Consider the following 16,530-nt stretch of genomic DNA (forward strand, 5'->3'; position numbering starts at 1 on the left):
TATTACAGTTGGACAATATAGACTATTAAAGTTGGAGAGGACCATAAAACATCTATTCAGACTGCACAGTGAGTTTGTATCAGAGCCAGGACAGAACTCCGAATGGCGAGAATTGCAGCGGGTGTGAGTGGGGGATCATTAACAGTTAACTAGAAGGCTCTGGAAATGAGCGAAAACGTACACCCAGATTTGCCAGACTGGATCGATTCTCATCATTTATCAAGTCTGCAGATTTTTCACAACAACGCCACACTGATTTCTCTACCCCTTCCTTTTCTTGAAGGCTTTAAGGCAAAGATAAAGATTTTTTTTAGGACTAAATATGGGTTTCCCTGAGGAATTTAGCTGAAGAGACGTGAGCAGCGGAGTGGGAGATAAAGAAACAGAGGTCATACCTGTTAGTGCAGTTGATGGTTGAGGTTACCCTGATATTTTACTTTAAACACGTTAAGAACGTCCTCTCTGGTAGGTGTTTTATAGACATTTCATTTAATCTTTGTGAGAATCCCAAGAAGGCTCTAGTTTCATTTCAGTAGTGAGAAAAGCTAAAGCTCAGAAAATAAGTGTCCTTCCTAAGGTTACAGTAAATGGCAGAGCCAAGACTCAACAAGTCTGACTTTACATATTTTACTTACTTCACAATGCAAGCTCCAAAGGAAGAAGAAATGGAAGCAAGCCTAGAATAATGAGAGGATGTGCTAGAAGATGGCTGCCAGTGAACCAGACGGAGTTTAAAAGTGCAGTGCAAGAGTCCAACCTATAATCAGCATCTTTGAAAAAGTAGAGTAGAAGGCAGTGGTGGTATCAAGTAACCACTTGAAGGCAAGAATTGAAGCATTCCTGGGCATCTGTAGGGTCTTTGCGAGAAGAGTCTTATGGTAACAACCTGTAGAAGGCTGTATTTGTCACAAATAGAAATAGCCTGAACAGCAGCTAAAAACTCCTCCAAAGTTTCATATTATAAAAGGTTTTTACCCTGTTATCTAACTTATCAAAAGGTAACCTATCATTCAGAAGGAGAATCATTTTACTCAGGTTTTCCACTGATGACTATAAGGTAAATATGGTAAAACCTCTGATATGTGTCTGTCCATGGCATTACTCACACGTGTGGAATGGAGGGTGCTATGATGCAATGAGAGATGCTATGGGGTGACAGTATCACACAGACAGAGACTGGAAAATATCAAATTTAAAATGTAAGGTCTCCTTGGCAATAGTGGTAAAATTATAGAACCAACTGAAATAAAATAAATCGTAACAGGATACTATGAAAAATTTTACTCCAACAAATTTGAAAACCTAGAAGAAACGGACAAATTTCTAGAAACACACCAGCTACCTAAATTAACACAAACTGAGGTAAAAAAAATCTCAACAGATACACAAAAAAAGAAGAAATCAAAAGGATCATAAAAATACTCCCAACAACAACAAAAAAGCCCTGGTCCAACGGCTTCATTGAAGAATTCTACCAAACATTCAGAGAAGAGCTGATACCAATTCTACTCAAATTATTACAAAACATAGAAAAGGAAGGAATACTCCCAAATCTCATCCTATGAAGCCAGGATAATCCTAATACTAAAGTCAGGCAAGGACACCACTAAAAAAAACAAAAAAAAAACAAAAAAAAACCCACAGACCAATATCCCTCATGAATATGGATGCAAAAATTCCCAATAAAATCCTAGCCAATGGACTACAACAGCACATCAAAAAAATAATAAATCACAACCAAGTGGGATTCATACCAGGAATGCAAGGTTGGTTCAACAATAGAAAATCAATCAACATAATCCAGCACATAAATAAAAACAAAGAATCACTGGATCATATCAATAAGATGCAGAAAAAGCATTTGATAAAGTCTAACACCGATTTCTCATAATAACTCTAAGCAAAGTGAGAATAGAAGGGAAATTCCTCAACACAATAAAGGGAATTTATACCAAATCAACAGCCAACATTATGCTCAATGGAGAGAATCTGAAAGCATTCCCTCTGAGAATGAGAACTAGACAAGGATGCCCTTTATCACCACTCTTCTTCAACACTGTATTGGAAGTCCTAGCAAGAGCAATAAGGCAAGAAGAGGAAATAAAGAACATTCACATTGGTAAGGAAGAAGTAAAACTATCCCTATTCGCAGGTAATATGATTCTATACATAGAAAATCCTAAGGACTCCACAAGGAAGCTATTGGAACTAACAGAAGCATTCAGCAAAGTGGCACAATACAAGATTAACATAAAAAAATCAGCTGGACTATTCTTCATCAACACAGAGAACTGTGAAAAGGAAATTTAGAAAACAAGACCATTTACATAGCCCCCCAAAAGATAAAATACTTAGGAATAAACCTAACCTGAGACATAAGACTCATACAAAGAAAGCTACAAAACACTACTGCAAGAAACCAAAAGAGACTTACATAAATGGAAAAAACATACCATGCTTTTGGACAGTAAAACTTAACATCGTGAAAACATTAATACCAGCCAAAGCAATATACAGATATAATACAATCCCGATCCAAATCCCAACGGTATTCTTCGCCGAGATGAAAAAACTAATCGTTAACTTTATATGGAAGGGCAAGAGGCCCCAAATAAGTAAAACCCTATTAAAAAAGAAGAACAAGGTAGGAAGCCTCACACTACCTGATCTTAGAACCTACTATATAGCCATGGTAGTCAAAACAGCCTGATACTGGTACAACAGACACATATACCAATGGAACAGAACTGAGAACCCAGATGTAAATCCATCTACCTATGGACAGCTAATCTTTGACAAAGGACCAAAGGTTATTAAATGGGGAAGAGACAGTCTCTTCAACAAACAGTGCTAGCAAAATTGCATATCTATCCGTAGGAAAATGAAAAAGGATCCATACCTCACACCATACACAACAACTAACTCAAAATGCACCAAAGACCTAAATATAAACTAAAACTATAAAGACAGTAAAGGAAAAATGAGGGACAATGCTTGGGATTCTAATACATGGTATAAACAGATTACCAAACATAACTAATAATGCACACACAGAAGAAAACGAACTGGATAAATAAGACCTTCTAAAAATTAAACACTTCTGCCCAACGAGACTTGCCCAAAAGACTAAAAAGAGAACCTACAGATTGGGAAAAAATTTTTGGTTGCAACATATCTGACAAGGGTCTAATCTCTAAAATTTATGGGAAACTTCAACACTGCAACAAAAAGAAAAAGACAAATAATCCAATTAAAAACTGGGCAAAGGAAATTAACAGACACTTCACCAAAGACGACATTCAGGCTACAAATATATGAAAAATGCTCATGATCATTAGCAATTAGAGCGATGCATATCAAAACTACAATGAGATACCGTCTCACCCTGACATTACTGCCACTAATAAAAAGAAGCAGAAAATAAATATTGGCGAGGATGTAGGGAGATTGGAATTCATACATTGCTGGTGGGGATGTAAAATGGTACAAACACTATGGAAAATGGTATGGCGCTTCCTCAAAAAGCTAGAAATAGAAATACCATATGATCCAGGAATCCCACTCCTTGGTATATGTAAAGAAGTAAGAGCTGTGACAGAAGTAGGCATATGCACACCCATGTTCATTGTGGCATTAATAGCAAAAAGGTGGAAGAAACCTAAGTGTCCATCAACAGATGAACTAACGAATTGTGATCATACACAATGGAATGCTACACAACGATAAAGAATAATGATAAATCCACGAAACATCTCACAGCATGGATGAATCTTAAGGGCATCAAGCTGAGGGAATCAATCACCAGAAGACAAATATTGTATGAGATGACTTTTATAAAGTAACAACAAAAGATATACATGCAGGGAAAAAAAAAAGATTCTTTGATGGTTACCAGGGATTTGGTGGGGGAGGAAAGACTACCAAAGAGATAGTAGATACAAGTTAATGGTGAAGGGTAAGGCAATACACAATACTGGAGAAGTCAGCACAACATGACCAAGGCAAGAGAGGACACTGAGAGGAACGTAGAAATAAAGGACAACAGTGGTAACTACTACAGCACAGACAATCCTGCAACAATAGAATCAGTGAACAATAATCCATAAATTGATAAATCAATATGCCAAGAGGTGAGGGAGGGGGTAAGAGAACATACCCACTGGCAGATACAGGTTCAGAGGAGGAAATTTCTAAATACATGACTGTAGGTGCTCCTCATATGTTAATACAGACAACAGGGCACACAAGTGGCACAGCTGGGGAAACCTCTTAGATATAACTTAACACCTCAGGGGTGAAGTTCCCAGGCTCAAAGGCAAAGGACAATGGGCTCAGGGGACATCTATGTCAATTGGCACAACATAGCTGTTAAAGACAATATTCTACACCTTACTTTGGTGAGTAGTGCCTGGGGTCCCAAAAGCTTTCAAGTGGCCATCTAAGACACGACTATCAGTCTCTTCTAGCCCAGAGTTTAAAAAAAAAAAAAAACCTGTTGCCGTCAAGTTGATTCTGACCCATAGTGACCCTACCAGAGGGAAAAAAACTAAAGACCCAAGGGAGCAATTAGTCCAAAGGACTAATGGACCACATGAGCCACAGCTTACACAAAGGAGAGATCAGAAGAACTAGATGGTGTCCGGCTAACTCTACCGACCACTCTGACTGGGATTACAACAGAGGGGCCCTGACGGAGTGCAAGAAAAATGTAGAACAAATGCTCAAACTCACAAAAAAAACCAGACTTACTGGTCTGACAGAGACTGGAAGAACTCCTGAGATTATGGCCCCTGAATACCCTCTATCTCAGACTTGAAGCCAATCCCAAAGTTTACTTTTCAGCCAGAGATTAGGCAGGGCTGTAAGACAAACAATAACACATATGAGGAATGTGCTTCTTAAATCGATCAAGTATGTAAGATCGAATGGTCAACACCTACCCAGGAACAAACATGAGAAGGCAGAGGGGACAGGGAAACTGGATGAATGGACATAGTAAACCTGGGGTGGAAAGGGAAAGGGGGAGAGTGCTGACACAACGTGGGACTGCAGCCAATGCCGTGAAATAATTTGTGTATAAATTTTTGATTGAGAAACTAATTTGCTCTGTAAACTCACCAAAACTGCAATTAAAAAAAGTGAAATTACACTCAAAAAATTATTTTTTGATTGGAGACTTTTCTTTCAATGTATTCTAACATTGAAATTTAAATTTAAAACATTTGTATTATTTTAACATTTAAAATTTGTATCACAGAAATTTATCTCTAATAATCTAATTTAAACAGAAGTCATGACCATCTGCACAGATTATAGCTATTGCATAAAACAGTCCATTTTAATTGTGTTCTTTTTTTTACAGATTTATGAAGAGTCACTGGCAGTAAGAACTTAGAATTCTTAAATGCTTAGTTTGATGAACAAAAAAGATCCAGGCCTTAAGGCAATCTCTTTGAGCGTAGAAGGAAGAAAGGGGAGGTAAGGATGAAGAATCCCCTTAGAGAACAGGGCACTTCGACAGGTGTCTTCTCTGGCCACCCTCAAAGAAAAGTCTTTGAGAATGCAGCCAGTAGTTAAGTTGAAAACTGTAACATTGACACTGATGCTCTAATTTTAGATCTTGTGCTTTCTCACAACTCTAGAAAAGAAAAAAGGTGAAACTGATGAAACACTTAGTTCATGGGTCGATTTAATTCAATTCAGTTGGAATGGAGGGCCAAATGTTTGACTCACCTCAAGGCATCTTGAGTTAAAAAAAACAACACTTCACAGAATATTCCCAAAATGCCCAATTTGATAATTGAAAAAGGATATGAAATATTTCCACATATCAAACTATACTCTCTTTACAGAGAAAACAAACTTTGCTAAACTTCTGGGAAAGAGAAAAGATAAAGTTGGGTTCTGTAACATGAAAATTCCTCCAACAGTGCTAATGCCAGCTAAATCTTACCTTTAAGCCTCCCCAGAAGACACACACAAAGAAGGACAAGCAAGGATCAAGGCCTCTAGCACCATGAAGACCTTTCCTCATCTTTTTAAAGCTGCACTATCCAATACAGTCATTACTAACCACACATGGCTTTTTAAATTAAGATAAATACAATTTAAAATTCAGTTGCTCAGTCACACTAGCCACATATCAAGTGTTCAAGAGCAACATGTGGACAGTGGCTACCATATCAAACAGCATTGATATAGACTATTTCCGTCATCAAAGAAATTTCTACTGGATTCAAATATAAGTGTGCTCTTTGTTCTGAAAGCCACGCAAATTGGGCTAGAGAGACAACAGATTCGGCACTAACTGGCTGTGTTATCTGGGTCAAGTTCCTTCTTATTTCTGGATTTTAGTTTCCCCATGTAAAAAATAAGGAGTCATTTCTTTTCAGTGATTCTCTAATGCTGCTGGCACTGTAGGAAAATAAAATATTAAGCATGAAGTATATGTTTGTATCTTAAAGCAGGTTTAGCAAAAAAAAAAAGTGTTTGTGTGTATATAAAACATACATACATGCTTCATTTATACAAAAATAACCCAAAATGTTAATTATTGAAGCTAGGTGGTACACAACATTCATTTTACTCTTCTTTCAACTGTTCTGTGTTTGGAAATTTTAATTAAAATTCAGCACGGAATACACTATGTGTTACATCCTTACACTTCTGCCATACCCCTCCAACCCACCCAACCAAGTATAACCACCAAGTCTCTACTTATCTTCTTGAACCAACAGGTGACACTCCATATGTATACATCTTTCACCAAAGGCCAAGCTAGTGGGCACTGATCACAGGCTTTGCCTGCCTGGCAAGATGGCTGTGTACATTAAATGTGTTTAGGAAACAATATGGGGGAAAGGAATGAGCAGGACTCTGAAGTAGGGTAGATTTAAGCTGAAAGTGTAGCTCTACCACTTGTTAGTTATGTGATTCAAAAGCTAATACTGCCTATGATGCTTACTCTCCTCACCCATAAAAATATAAAAACTAATCTTACAGGAATATTACAGGAAACATATTGTACATTTCCTAATACATCTCACACTTCTCTCTTAAGCGTTACCTTAAACTCAGCCTTCAAATGACAAACACACTGTGAAAGTCTCTCACATGGATATAATACCTTCAGGTTTATAAAGTACTCTCATAAATACCAATCAAGACTACCCCTGAGGTCAGTAATGCAGACTCTAAACAGTTCGAACAAGCAAGTGCCCACAGCTAGTTAAGATCGGGCCTTGAACCCAGTCTTTCACACTCCAAGTCCACTGCTCTTTCAACAGGACCATTCTGCTCTTCCTGTGAAAGGAAAGGATGCACTTGGTGGCTCTCTGGGCTGCCCTACTCCTCACAAAATGACCTGTGATTAAGCACCACCATGTGGGTGGTCTTGTTACCTTAGGGTTGAGAAAGTTATCTTCTCAAAGAGCAGACAAGGATACTATGGCAAATTCAAGTTAAAAAGGGATAGAAGTAGAGTCAAGGTTAACTATTCCACTGAAAAAAGGCACCCAAAAACAGAAAGGGATTCCTTACCAAGAGCTTCCAAGCGTTCCGTTTGCTCTTCTCTCCACTTCCGAATACTTTCAGGCTCTGACTGCAATCGATCCACTTGTGAGATAGCTGCGTAATTGTCTGTCGGACCATTACTCTCCTTAACACAAAACACAATTGTGCTCTAAGAACATCGAAAACTCCTTCCTGAAATGCACTTCATCCAAGTTAGAACCTCTGGTTATATACAGAACTGGTGGCTACTGTAAAATGTTAAAGGAAATTATAAATAGACTCATTACCTTAAAAGTAACAACATAACCTTACATGCCATCAGGGTGCTTACATGCCAATAGGGTGCTCTGAACATTATTTTTACAATCCATGAAGGAGGCGGGGTACTTGTTATCCTACCTATTAATAAATGGGACGAGTGGGGTATAGAAAAGCTGGGTAGGAGGAGAAGGGAGTTATTGGGGAGACAATATTACCAGTTTTAGTCTTCTCCTCTGACACAGAGATTAAGTAGTATCTTCAAAGTAACAGAAATAACTACACAGCAGAACAAGGACTAGGCCTTAAGACTTCTAAATGCTATTATACTATGCAGGGAAAAGGTTAGTAATACCACCTGATCCAAATATAGTGAATTCTAGGAAACAGAGTCCAAAAAAAAATGTATAGTTACTACAGTCACACCAAGGAAGAGAAGGTAAAAAAGCAGCCAAATGTAAAGTCCCAAGTAGGGGGAACTCCTCTTTGTAATGGGGAAGCTATGGGAGCTAATAAATAGACTGATAAACATTCAGATATTAAATCTTTACAGAATTATCTCACCTGTTGAACTAGGCAATGTTACCAGGTTAACCCAAAGAGATTATACACAAAGATGGAAAAAGGATTATTTAAAGTATTAATAACTAAACTTACTGGCACTTTCCATGTGCAGGCACATAAAAGCTTTATCTTCCAACCACCTTGCAAATTAAGCTTAATTCCCATTTCACAGTCAGGGGGTTAAACTGAAGCACAGAGAAATGGCATGTCCAAATTCACAGTTAGTAAATGATAAGTCAGAATCTGAACCCAGTTCTGTCTCAGAACTTCTGAACCAGGGATTGGAAACTATGGTCCAGGCCAGCTGCCTATCTTTGCAAATAAAGTTTTACTGGAAAGCAGCCATGCCAATTCATTAACATACTGTCTCTGACTGCTGTCACGTTACAATAACAGAGCAAGGTACCTCACCCATTACAGAAAAAGTCTGTCCACCCCTGGTCTAAATCAATTAGGTTAATTTCATCCCTCTCTCCACAGTTAATTAGTTCAGGGATGGGCAGAAACCTAAGCATAAGCAAACCACCAGGTTATAGTGATTATTTCTGGTAGGTTCAGAGGGAAATGTAGGACTTTTGTTTGGTGACTGGGAGAAGAGAGAAAAGCTCTCATCTTGTTCTAGATAATGTGACGTCAATATGTGAGGCCTAGAACTGTAGCCATTTTGCTACGACGAAAAAAGCCTCAGAAAAAAACAGCCACACACAGAAGGCAGAGGCAGAGCATCCTAGAGAAGCTGAGCCAGAGTCCTGATCCAAGCACACGGGGCCTATCATGGAGCTTTTTCAATTACAGGAAGCTGTAAGTTCCTTTTCTTGTTTATGTCAGTGCAAACTGGACTGGCAACTAAAAGCTTAGTAATACAGAGGGAAAACAATGGTGGTCATCATAGACACGCAGTCCCCCTCCCCCCAGTACAATCTAAAAGGCTCAAATTTTGGCCCCCACCATATATGACTTTTTGTCACCTTAGACAATTGATTTAACTTCTGTGTGCCTCAGTTCATTAACGTGCAAAATGGAAACAACAGTACATATCCCTCAGGTTGCTGTATTAAATGATTAAACATAAATAATGCTCAGCACGGTGCCTTTAACAGTGTTCAAATTAGGCATATCGTCGTCACAAACAGTTATTTCTTGAGAATAAAGTTGATGATGTTTGGGCTGGGCAAGTAACATTTTAAAAGACTGCTGTTCCTATCAATACCACTTCTCTTCAAATCCTCCACTTTGTTAGATAACATTCCAGCTACTAGTACACCTAGGAAAGTCAAAGGAATGGAGTGTCTTTCTAGGTCATTCAATTCAAATTACAGGAAAGGAAAATGCTTGACCACTATCATTCAGCATAATCAGAGTACTCTGTACCTGGTAGTATTCGCCATTCATTACTCCATCAACAGCATCTGCAAGACATAAGATTTCAGTCTGTTAATCAAGGTTCCTAACTAATTAAACCCAACTTGAACTATTTTCCAAATCAACCCCAATATTTTTATTCATTCTATTTGTCCTCTTGCTTCTCCCAACACCCTATAGTAGGCAAGTGGTCAGTGGAAAGTCTTTTAAAAATATATCTCCTAACCCAACAATTCTACATCAAGGAATTCACTGTACAGGAGATGCTGAATATGCCGAAAAAGATTTTAATTCATTTTTGGTAACTTTGTATTCCTAAAAACTTGACAAAATGCTTAAAAATTTATATGCACACAAAAAGTTTAAAATAGAAAAAAGCCATTGACAAAAATTCTTAAGAAATATCTTTTTTATATTATAAAATAAGGCATAGGGCTAAAATAAAGTAGCAAAAATAAAAATTTAAAAAGTATCAGAAAAATGCTGACATAATCAGGATACATACCAGCAACTGAAATATAATGAAAGCTGCAACTGGATGATAAATGTTTATTTACAGGCAAGGTTTGTTGCAGTCATCTATCAGATTAACAGATGATCTTTCCTCTGAACTCCTGGCTTGCTCAGGTACAACCACTTTTTAAAGACGATGGTCTCATAATAAGTATGTTAAATATTTTTCTTACTTATCTTAAACTTTTTAAAGATTGATGATCTCATAATAAAAACAACAGTTGAGCGCTTAATCATTCACACCACCCAGGAACTCCACAACCTGTATGTAGACACTGTCAATTTTTCCTTTATGGTTTGTGTTTGCTTTTATGCTTAAGGTCTTTCCTACTCTGAGATAAATTCAATTTTCTTCCAGTACTTTTTTTTTAATGGGTCTCTTTAACACACCTGGAATTTAATTTCATGTGAGAAGAGATTGGTTTGAATCCTAGAACCTACAATGGCTGGCCTCCATTCCAGTTAATACATTACAGCTAATACACTGACTATCCAGTTAATATATTCCAGCCCAGGGCCATTCCCAATAGGACAACGACTTTGATCACTACTCCATACAGAAAACTAAAAGCAATCCTTATCCTATACCTCCATCTATATCACACGTTGCCTGTCCTTTAGGTCCAGAACACTCAACTAGACCCATCCACATATGCTTTGAGTTCTTTATTCATTATTGTAGTGACATTCCTCTGTGAACCAACAACTGGCCCGAGGCAAAGGATAGTCTACAGAAACATGCAGAAAGGGAGGGAGAGGGTATTTAGGCCCTGAACTTATCAGGACGACCAAGTTAGGCAACCTGATGCTCCAGAAGGAAACTTTCTGGGACATTTCAAGAACTCCGTACAGAAACAATAGACAAAGTTTCCAAATGTAAAAGACTCTGCTTCAAATCCACCTTCAACTTCCCATGTTTCTCAACCGTTTGAAGTCAGACAGACTGGGTCTGAATCCAAGCTGAGTCACTTATCAGCTTGTTACCTTAGGAACACTTCTTAACCTCCATGAGCAGCAGTTCTCATCTGAAATATGATAGTACCACTTAGCTTGCAGGGGTGCTGCAAAGATCTGAAAGTATATACAGATTACTAGGCATAGAATAAGTGTGCTGTAAATCACAGCTATTACAAATTAAATATCATGCGCAAGATTTCCCTGAACTTCTCCATCACTGCTACGAAGAAAATGACTCCTTTGGAGCTCTGCTGGCCCAGTGGTTAAGAGCTACGACTGCTAAGGCTGGCACTTTGAATCCATCAGCCGCTCCCTGGAAACCCTATGGGGCAGTTCTACTGTGTCCTACAGGGTCGCCATGAGTCGGAATCAACTTGACGTCAATGGGCTTGGTTTGGCTTAATTCTAAAAAAAAAAAAAACAACTTTCCTTTAATTCAACTACCTTCCTTCCATTCTCTCCTCCAAGAAGAAAATTTCCAGAAACATAATAGTGCCTCACTGCTGAACTCTCTCAGTAGCTCCATAATCACCTCTCCTATTCTCCCTGCTCAGCCCTTATGACAGGACTTTTCAATAGTTCTACACTTGTGTTGCTTTGTTCTTGACCACTTGGTCTTCCTCAAAATCCCTGAAACCCCTTTATTCAGCTGTTTACCTCTCACCTCTAAACTTATTTCCCTTCTCTGGGTCTCGTAACAAGTGAGGGAGGCATCCAAGGCTCAGGTCTAACTGCTCTGGTTTTACCTGCCTCCATCCTCATGGGGGAAACACTGGTCGTGTAGTGGTTAAGTGCTACAGCTGCTAACCAAAAGGTCGGCAGTACAAATCCACCAGGCGCTCCTTGGAACTCTATGGGGCAGCTCTACTCTGTATTATAGGGCTGTTACGAGTTGGAATTAGCTAGACAGCAACGGGTTGGGGTTTTGGTTTAAAACCATGGGAGGAGTTTTCCCCAAGGCTGGGGTTAGTGTGGATATCCTCCTCTCTCCTCAATCACTGCTACAGTCTGGGTATCCTGTACAACACATCAGAAACAGAGCTCCCACCTAAAATCTCTCAATTTCCTCATTACATCCCAAAACCTATAGGCCTCAAAATCCCTTTCTGCCCCACCTCCAAGGAATAAGAGTAGCTGGAATTCACTGGAGATAGTATATACCAGGTACTCCATGTAAGCACTTTACAGGTACTCTCTCATGTAATCATAACAACCCCACGTGGCATATGCTATGCACCTTTTACAGAGAAAATTGTGGCAGAGTGGCGTTAGCAGTTATGTAACTTGCCTGACACCACAAAGCTAAACATTCAAGCAGCCTACACAACAGCCCACAATCTTAACCACTACACTAGAGTGCCTCTTTAAAAAAGAGAGTGTGTCCAACTAGTTATCTAATCCCCAAAGGAAGTGCTGACCACTGCACTATTACCAACCTCAACCACACTGTCAGGAATCTGGCTTTCAGTCACTAAATGCTTAGTTCACTAAGAAAGTCCTTCCTAGAAACTAAGTCAGCAATCATTCCTTCCTTCCCTTTGCTGAAGGCTTGATGCAGGAGGGACCTAAGTGTTTAACTCTATCCTCTCTTTACCATCACACTAAGATCTGCCAGTCCTATACAAGACTGTTGGACCTGACACTTTTTACCCACTCCTTTGACAAACAGTAAGCACCAACTATGTACCAGATACCCGCTAGGTATTAAGGATACAACAGTAGGCAACACTGTCCTTGAGTCAGGACAACCTCCTAACTAGGTATGCAGTAATGACCCCTAGTTCATGGGGCCCTGCTTCTCTTGACTCTGTCCTACCCAGAGCAGCCACAACTGCCTTTCAGAAATGACAATCTTTGATTTGTAAACATTCACTTAAAACACAATAAAAATTATTAAAAAAAAGAAATGACAATCTCTCATCCCACCACACGCCTGCTAAAACAACTGTAGAAGAATGTACGTACAGTCAGGGTGGAATGACTTGGGGCTCAGCTATTAACCTGCCTTTTTTCTTCAGTCACTTCTCTCAACGACTCAGTTTTCTCTTTTATTAAATGATGAGAAATAAATCAAGGATCAAAAAAGTAAATTTTATGATTCTCAGGCAAATGTTAAAGACCATCCCATGCAAATACTACTTAACTACTTAAAGCCGACTTCATCTCTCAGTCACAGTCCGGTTCAGTCCAACCTGTCTATATAAATTATATATTCATGGTCATGATCATGGTCTGGCCAATTCTAGAGAATACTAAAGGCTTGCTTTTGGGAAAATAGCCCTTGACCCCCATTCTTTATGGTACCACTTTTGATTCCCAAGGCTCTTCTTGGGGGAATGATTTGCTTAGGAGGCAGCAACTTAGAGAACTTGGAAGCTGCAAACTAGCAGTCCCCCATTCTCCCTCAGATGTTCTGCTTGGCTGGCATAATAATTTGAGATTTTTGAGCCTGAATGTTTTTAAGCAGAGCCCTACTCTCTACTGCACTGAAGTCCGAGTCTCCAAACTTCCTTAATGTTTCACATTCAGCCTGCTTATCTCATTTATGCTACCTGCCAGGTCCCTTAACAGTTTGAGTTTAGGTACAGATACCCTTATTTGCCCCACAAATGTCTTATTCCCCTTTAACTGAAAGTTTTTTAAGTAAATGACAAGTCATGTCTCGTTTCTTCTGGCTGAACTCCCTACACCACTGAATAGGTCTCTTCCACTCACCTTTCCTCCCACCTGTACAATTCTAAGCACCACACACAAGCAAAGCATTCAAAGATCAAATCAGCATCCTATCACCATCCCTGCACCCCCCTCCTTTTTTTGCTTTAGTTTGGCTGGAAAAAAAAAGCCAAACTGCATTCTCTGTTCACCTCTTCTTCCCTCCCTAACTGATCCAGGCTAATCTTAGGTTTCGCCACACCCGGCTACCAAAGGTGTTCCCAGAGGAAGAAGAGCTCCAGAGATCCTCCTAACATAGCTCAACAAATGCTAAACTCCTGGACGTCTTTGGTTCAAGTTTCCTTCTCCAGGGCTAGACTTCCTTCTTGAGCTCCCCATTCACTCCTCCTTCCTTCCCATAGCCTACGTGCTGTACACCTTAAGCGCTTACATGCTGAATTTCATAGTTTTTGTTTGTTTGTTTAAATATCTCAACAACAAATGACTACTCTTACTTTTTCTGCCCCCCCGTAACTGGTTCCCTGCTGGAGTAGACTTGCCTGTAATCCTGGCCAAAATGCGCTAAAGCGACTGTTTCAGAGGCCAGGTTCAAGACATAGCAAGTGCTTAACAAAAACTTGCTCAACTGAACGGGCTTCCCATCTTAAGTACCACCCATTCTATCTTCTTTGGTTTCTCGCTCCGCCCGCGCCCGACAGCAGTCAAAGAGCCGGGTAGGCTTTCCCAGCCTAGGTTTCCGTATGACTGGGCCGGGGTCTCGTTTCCTCTTTCCACTCCTCCCTAACCTCCTGGTTCAGCAAGGAACAGGAGTTACACAGAAGCTCTCGGATCCCCTATGTCCTGAATTTCCAAACGAGTCCCACCGCCCCAGCACGCCCGCAATCTCACCCGGACCCCCCGGCGGCTCGCCGTGCGGCTGGGGCCCGAGGGCGCCGCCGTCCAGGATGGCGAAGGCCTCGTCGTTCTCGATGCCCGCAATCTCACTCTCTTGCTGCGCCAAGAAGGCCGCGGCCGGGTCTTCTTCGCCGGCGCCGGCCACACCATTCCCCAGCGCGGGGCCGCCTGGGGCGCCGGCGGGGGCGCCAAACGGATCCATCTCAGCCATGGCGGACAGTTCAACGGCACGGACACTGACGTTGGAAGACACACCAACCGACCCACCGACACCTCCCCAGGAAGCGGTCGCTTTGCTGGCGAGTACACTCGGAGAACAAGCGGGAGGAGGGAGAAGGCGGAAGCGGAAACCCTGCCTCTATATCCGGCTGGTCTAGGGCGCGTGGAGAGCCGAAAAGAGAGAAACCAATGAGAAGATAGAAATCGTTCAAGAACTACCCAATCAGCAGGAGGAGAGGCGGGCCTCCGAAGAAAACTCGTGACTCGGTCTTCTCCAAAGAGGGAGGTGAGCTCCGCGGTCCGAGGGGAGGCGGGAGAGGCGCTTGACTAAAGCCACGGTATCTGCCCCGCCCTCGGGAGCCGGAATGATCAGGGATCTCCACCTCTGAAGGGAATTCTTGTCCTGAACCAGGAGGTGAGGTAAAGTTGCGGCTGTGGTGATTGGCGGGTTACAGAAGAGGGAAGCCAGTTATACTGAGCATCGGTTTCCTCATTTGTAAAAGGGCAAGAATCCATGCACTTGCCTCCCTCCTTCCCTATAGGGAAGACTCCGTTTGTGGATATGGACTGGCTATATATATTATTTAAAAAACTTGTTAACCCATTCATCCAGTCTGGATTTTTTTCTCTTTTAGAGTCGATTGACATAAATGTAATAGATTCAAATCCGTTCCAACTTTTCTCCCTATAAACATTTTTATAAAAAGACGAATGTATCGCCTTTTAAAAGCACTTTTGCGGACAGTACGTCTTTTCAGAGCTATAAGGAAGTTTTTAGAACTAGAAATTCCACTAGGGATCACCTCGTTCATAGGAAACTGAGATCCCGGTGTGTGAGGGGTTCAGTCACGGGAAATCAGTGGCCAAGAGGAGACCCAGGTCTCCTGGGGACCACAGCACTTCTGTGATGGTACCAGCCACACCCCTTATATGTGCACACCTTTCCCAGCTAAGAACAGCAGAAACTTCCCTTAAAAAAAAAAAAAAGTTTCTTCAGTATTTCTTTTAAATCAGAAACTTGTTAAACATGGCTAGTTAATGTTGTCTGCATCATAGAAATTATAATAGAGTGATTCCAGTTAATCATGTTCATGATAATGAGGGATATTATGCAATGTATAATGGAAGGCCCTATTTCCATCATCACCACCACTGTAAGAACAGAACCAGAAACAAACTAAAAACACAACCAAAGGTCACAGATATCTCCAGAAGTAGTCAGCAAGGGACAAGAAGGTGGCTTAAAAAAAAAAAAATGTATATTTGATGACAAAGGATAATTATTTTGCTTAAAGTGTGTATTTTCTTTTTAAATCACTCTAAGTATGTAACAGGAGATTTTGAAGAAGAACATTTAAGAAACTTAAAATGTTAGGGCCTGCAACAGACTCAATCTTCTTCTTCTTCTCACATAAATTAACAACAATGTATGTAGTATCTACTTTCATAAAAAAAAAAAAAATTTTTTTTTTTTTGAAACTACCCTGTGAGGAGGATGGGGCCAGGGACTACCGTGAGTAGGTCCAAGGGAGACAGCCTTTGGTTGCTCACTGTGATGGTAGCTGAGGGACTGAGACA

At 40.4% G+C, this 16,530-nt stretch overlaps 1 protein-coding gene across 4 annotated transcripts in view; it reads right to left on the bottom strand.

Moving 5' to 3' along the window:
• CLTA (clathrin light chain A) overlaps positions 1-15,077 on the bottom strand; it is a 33,661-nt gene extending 18,584 nt beyond the window's left edge. Inside the window, exons 1-3 of one of the 4 annotated variants that reach the window (XM_023545140.2) lie at positions 14,728-15,073; positions 9,706-9,743; positions 7,540-7,657 (exon numbers count right to left, since the gene is read on the bottom strand). In XM_023545140.2, coding sequence (XP_023400908.1) covers positions 7,540-7,657; positions 9,706-9,743; positions 14,728-14,944 — 373 coding nt within the window. In that variant the 5' untranslated portion in view covers positions 14,945-15,073. Of the gene's footprint in view, positions 1-7,539; positions 7,658-9,705; positions 9,744-14,727 lie in introns of all 4 variants that reach the window. The other 3 variants (XM_003407861.4, XM_023545139.2, XM_064291737.1) reach the window with 3 other exon arrangements.
• Positions 15,078-16,530: the final 1,453 nt, after the last annotated feature.

The sequence above is a fragment of the Loxodonta africana genome, chromosome 9 (assembly GCF_030014295.1).
Source record: "Loxodonta africana isolate mLoxAfr1 chromosome 9, mLoxAfr1.hap2, whole genome shotgun sequence".
NCBI lineage: Eukaryota > Metazoa > Chordata > Mammalia > Proboscidea > Elephantidae > Loxodonta > Loxodonta africana.